Source organism: Eimeria mitis, genomic scaffold (assembly GCF_000499745.2).
Source record: "Eimeria mitis Houghton genomic scaffold, Emh_scaff1808, whole genome shotgun sequence".
In the NCBI taxonomy this organism is placed as follows: Eukaryota; Apicomplexa; class Conoidasida; order Eucoccidiorida; family Eimeriidae; genus Eimeria; species Eimeria mitis.
This window is the reverse complement of record NW_013570128.1, coordinates 3,742-8,741: the sequence shown is the minus strand read 5'-3', so window position 1 is coordinate 8,741 and position 5,000 is coordinate 3,742. Positions and strand designations below refer to the sequence as shown.

At 53.9% G+C, this 5,000-nt stretch overlaps 1 protein-coding gene across 1 annotated transcript in view; it reads left to right on the top strand.

The window, feature by feature from the left end:
• Positions 1-1,667: 1,667 nt before the first annotated feature.
• EMH_0043910 (gamma-tubulin complex component 2, putative) overlaps positions 1,668-5,000 on the top strand; it is a gene marked incomplete at both ends in the record, with an annotated part of 4,404 nt that continues 1,071 nt past the window's right edge. The window contains 3 exons of the mRNA XM_013495901.1: positions 1,668-3,559; positions 4,139-4,194; positions 4,426-4,656. Coding sequence (XP_013351355.1) covers positions 1,668-3,559; positions 4,139-4,194; positions 4,426-4,656 — 2,179 coding nt within the window. The remainder of the gene's footprint in view (positions 3,560-4,138; positions 4,195-4,425; positions 4,657-5,000) is intronic.

The window sequence follows — 5,000 nt, the reverse complement described above, 5'->3', positions numbered from 1 at the left end:
CAGCAGTTGCTGCTGCTGCTGCTGCTGCTGCTGAATGGAGTGGTTGTCTTAGGCCCCACCCGTTTGAGGTGTACAGACAGCTGCTTCTGTTTCTGCTGCTGGCAGCAGAATTTAAATTAAAAAATAAAATAAAATAAATAAATAAAATAAATAAAATAAATAAATAAAATAAATAAAATAAATAAAATAAATAAAAAAATAAATAAGAGTTTTGCTATGAGGCATCTGCTGCATCTGCAGCTGTGCATACACCCCAATGTTGTTCTATACAGCAACACAAGCAGCAGCAGCAGCAGCAGCAGCAACTGCTGTTGCTGCTGCTGCTGCTGCTGCTGCTGCAACAAAGGAGGCAGCGTCAGAGTTTGCATGCATTTTGCTGTTGGGGCTGCTGCAGATGCATGCAGCAGACTTCATTCTACACTCATACACCGCATGCATGCATGCATGCATGCATGCACTGCATGCGTGCATGCATGCATGCATGCATGCTTTGCATGTTTTGTGATGTACGAGTGTGTATGTGATTTTAAAACACCGCATGCATGCATGCATGCATGCATGCACTGCATGCATGCATGCATGCACTGCATGCATGCATGGAGATGTTTGAAATATTTTCACAGCTGTAACAAACCCAGAAGAAGATGCAGCGGCAGCAGCAGAAGTAGGAGCAGTAGCAGCAGCAGAAATAACAGCAGCAGCAGCAGCAGCAGATACACAGCTAACAGCAGCAGCAGCAGCAACAGCAGCAGCAGCAGATACACAGCTAACAGCAGCAGCAGCAGCAGCAGCAGATACACAGCTAGCAGCAGCAGCAGGAGTTGCTGCTGCAGTAATTTATAAAAGCAGCAGTTATACACATTCAGGTGTATAGGCAGCTGCTGCCTATACACCCCAACAAAGACCAGTGGACATATAGCAACCACCGCAAAAAAATAAAAGTTAAATAAAATAAAATAAAACAAAATAAAATAAAAAAATAAAATAAAATAAAGTAAAATAGAAGACAAGACCACAAACTAGCAAACTCTGCTCACGAGCACCAGCAGCAGCAGCAGCAGCAACCGCAGCAGCAGCAGCAGCAGCAGCAGCAACAGGAATAGTATTAAAAAAACACCCATATAAACAGCAGCACCAGCAGTAAAAGCAACAACAGCAGCAGCAGCAGCAGCAAAAATATTTAAATAAATAAAAATAAATAAAAAAATAAAAAAAAATAAAAAAAAAAAACAAAAATGCATGCAGTGAACAACCCCACCAATAACCACCACCACACCGCCGAGGCAAACTAAACAAACCCTTCGGCAAATAAATTATATTTTTTTTATTATTTTATTTTTATTTATATATTAATATTTATTTTTTATTATTTAAAACAACAACAAAAACAACAGCTTGCAGCTGCAGCCTGGGGGGGGGCCCTCATCCGCAGCTGTCGGTACACCCCAGGGGGCCCAGCCAGCAGCAGCAGCAGCAACAGCAGCAGCAGGAAAATCAGTAACAATAGCAGCAGCAGCAGCAGCAGCAGCAGCAACAGCATCAGGGGCATCAACAGCTGCCGGATGAGCAGCAACACCGCCCCCCCAAGCTAGCAGCTGCAGCAGCAGCAGAGCCCCCTCCAGCAGCAGCAGCAGCAGCAGCAGCAGCAGCAGCAGCAGCAAAGTGCAATGCCGCGGCAGCCACTCGCCTCCCCCGTGCAGCTGCACTGCTCCGTTGGTTTGGCTTCGGGGCAGCGTGGGGGCCTCCAGTACTTAACGATAGACGAAACGCATGCAGCAGCAGCAGCAGCAGCAGCAGCAGCAGCAGGGACAGCAACAGCGGCAGCAGCAGGTCGTTTCGGCAGCTATACACCGCGACCAACAACAGCAGCAGCAGCAGCAGCAGCAGCAGCAGCAGCAGCAGAAGCTCCCTGCATTGTCTCTCCCAGTCCCCCCTTCGCTAACAGCCCCAGCAGCAGATTGCTGCTGCTATCGACATACCCTGCACATAACAAAATAACCAGCAGCAGCAGCAGCAGCAGCAGCAGCAGCAGCAGCAGCAGCAGCAGCAGCAGCAGCAGCACGGGGGCCTCGGCTTGCTGCAGCCACGGAGAAGAAGTGCTGCTGGCGTATGTGGGGGCCCCCAAAGCAAATGCTGCTGCATCGCTGTGGTTGCTAGGAGCAGCAGCAGAGAGGGGCCCCCCGAAGGTAGTGTATTCTGCTGCTGCTGCTGCAGCAGCTAAACCAGCAGCAGCAGCAGCAGCAGCAGCAGCAGCAGCAGCAGCAGGATTCAGCAGAACGCATGCAAAGCATGAGTGGGGGCCGGGGACGCCAGTAGTAGCGAGGCAGATACTTCCTGCTGCAGCAGGCTCAGCAGCAGCAGCAGCAGCAATAGCAGCAGCAGCAGCAGCAGACTCGCGCCTACGATGGAAGCTGCTGCGCCCCTCCTTGCTGCCTCCCCATCTGCTGCCGCAGCGGCTCCAGCAGCAGCAGCAGCAGCAGCAGCAGCAGGCAGCAGCAGATGTGCTGCTGCAGCAGGGGGAGGAGTTGGTGTTACTAAACCAAAAGACATCTGAGTTTCTATCGCTGCAGCTGCTGCTGCGTCCGCAGCAGCAGCTGCAGCAGCAGCAGCAGCAGCAGCAGCGGCGGGTGTGTTTGGTGCCGTCCTTATCTTTCGACTCTCCCCCTGAGGAGCAAACAGCAGCAGCAGCAGCAGCAGCAGCAACCTCTGCTGCTGCTGCTGCTGCTGCTCGGGTGTACGTACACTGCGGCTGGCATATAGAAAAGGCAGCAGTGAAGAGCAGCAGTTTGCTGCTGTCTCGTTTTCCTGCTGCACTTCTCTCACCGAGTTGTTTTGATGCTGCTGCTGCTGCAGCAGAGGTGTGGGGCAGCAGCAGCATTGCTGCTCTGCTGCAGCAGCACGGGCTTGCTGCTGCTGCTGCTGCGGTGCCTCCGGCTCCGCCGCTGCCGATGGAGGAGCAGCAAGAGCTGCTGCTGCTGCAGCAGCAGCACGACAGCAACAGCAGCAGCAGCAGCAGCAGCAGCAGAGACGCAGAGTTTGCTGCTGCTGTTAACTGGGGGCAGCAGCAGCTAGCAGCAGACTGGCAGCTGCTGCCGCATGCAGCAAGAGAGAGGTTGCTGCTGGAGGAGCTGCTGTCGCTGCTGCTGGGGGTTGATGGTGTGCTGCTGCGTGTGGTGCAGCAGCAGTATAGAGAAGAAGAGCAGCAGCAGCGTGCGTTGCTGCAGCAGCAGCAGCAAGAGTTGCTGCTGCTGCAGGCTGCGGATGCAGACCCGCACCAGCAGCAGCACCAGCAACAGCAGCAGCAGCAGCAGCAGCAGCAGCAGCAGCAGCTGCAGCTACTAGAAAGACATGCATATGATACAAACAGCAGCAGATGCTGCCTCCCCCCGCTGCCTGTGTTCTCTGTGTGGCTGCATCCGCTGCTGCAGCAGCAAGAGGATAGCTGCGGGGGCCTTCAGGGTTTGCTGCTGCAGCTAGCAGCAGCAGCAGCAGATATCCGTTTGCTGCTGCATGCGCAGCAAGCAGCAGGAAGCAGAATAGAGGAGATAGGTACGATAGGGTCAGCCTTCTTCTCTGCTGTTGAGGGTTTTATAAATGAATTAGGGTTTAGGGTTTGCTGCTGGGAGACAAGCATACGCGAGGGGGGTTTATCTCTTCAGGGTTTACGTTCTGCTGCTGCTCCTGCTGCTGCACTTGCTGCTGCTGCTGCTGAGGCTGTGCGCTGCTGCTGGGGGCTTAGAGGTGGGGCCCTAATCAACGCAGCAGCAGCAGCAGCAGCACGAGTGCCAGCAGGAGAAGCAGCAAGACAGCTGCTGCTGCTGCTGCAGCAGCAAACCCTCAAACCCCTCCTCCGCTTTCTACGCAGCTGGCTGCTGCAGGGAGAGATACACGACACATACAGAGAATTCTTCATACGGTAAACCCTAAACCCTAAACCCTAAACCCTAAACCCTAAACCCTAGGGGGGAGAAACAAAGGGAAGAAGCAGCGACCTTTAGCAGACCCAGATGACAACGCATGTAACGCCGAAATGTTCCGGGGGTTTAGGGTTTAGGGTTTAGGGTTTAGGGTTTGGGGTTTAGGGTTTAGGGTTTGGGGTTTAGGGTTTAGGGTTTAGGGTTTAGGGTTTCATGTGCAGCGATAGAACTGAACAGATGCGAGATCCGCTCATGGGGGAGTCTGCAGACGACTGCAGTAAGGCCGTTCGCTGCTGCTGCTGCTGCTGCTGCTGCTGCTTCTGCTGCTGCTGCCGTTGCTGCTGTTGCTGCTGCTGCTGCTGTTGTTTTTGCTGCTGTTGTTGCTGCTGCTGCCGTTTGAGTTGCGCTCTAGCTCGCATTCTTCTTCTTCCCCCTTATTTGTTCTCTGCTGCTGCTGCGTCTGCTGCTGCTGCTGCTGCTGCTGCTGCTGCTGCTGCTGCTGCTGCAGGTGGTTTGAGTGGGTGGCCGTGGGAGTGGCAAGAGCGGTTCGTGATTGATGCTGCTGCAGTGCCGAGTTTGCTGCTGCCAGCAGCGCAGCAGCTGCTGCAGATAGGCCGCTGCATCCGCCTGCTGCGGGATTCTAAACAGGTGAGGGAGCCAGCTGCTGCTGCTGCTGCTGCTGCTGCTGCTGCTGTTGCTGCTGCTGCTGCTGTTGGGGTGGCATTAGCAGCAGCAGATCGTGAGGTGTCTGTACACCTCACTCTCTACACACTGCTGCGGGAGGTTCTGTATCTGCTGCTGCTGCTGCTGCTGAGATGAAATTAAAGATTGCTGCTACTTCTGCTGCTGCTGCTGCACCTGCTGCTGCTGCTATTCCTGCTGCTGCTGCTGCTGCTGCTGCTGCTGTTGCTGCTTCAGCCGTGGCCTGATATGAGCCGTTACTTTGTTTCGCTGCGAGAAGACAGCAGCAGCTCGTTGCTGCTGCTGCAGCAGGAGTTATCATCTGCTGCTTTGCCAGCAGCAGCAGCAGCAGCATCTGCTGCAGTGCATGCAATGCTGGCATCTCCTCGCGTATTAGGAGAC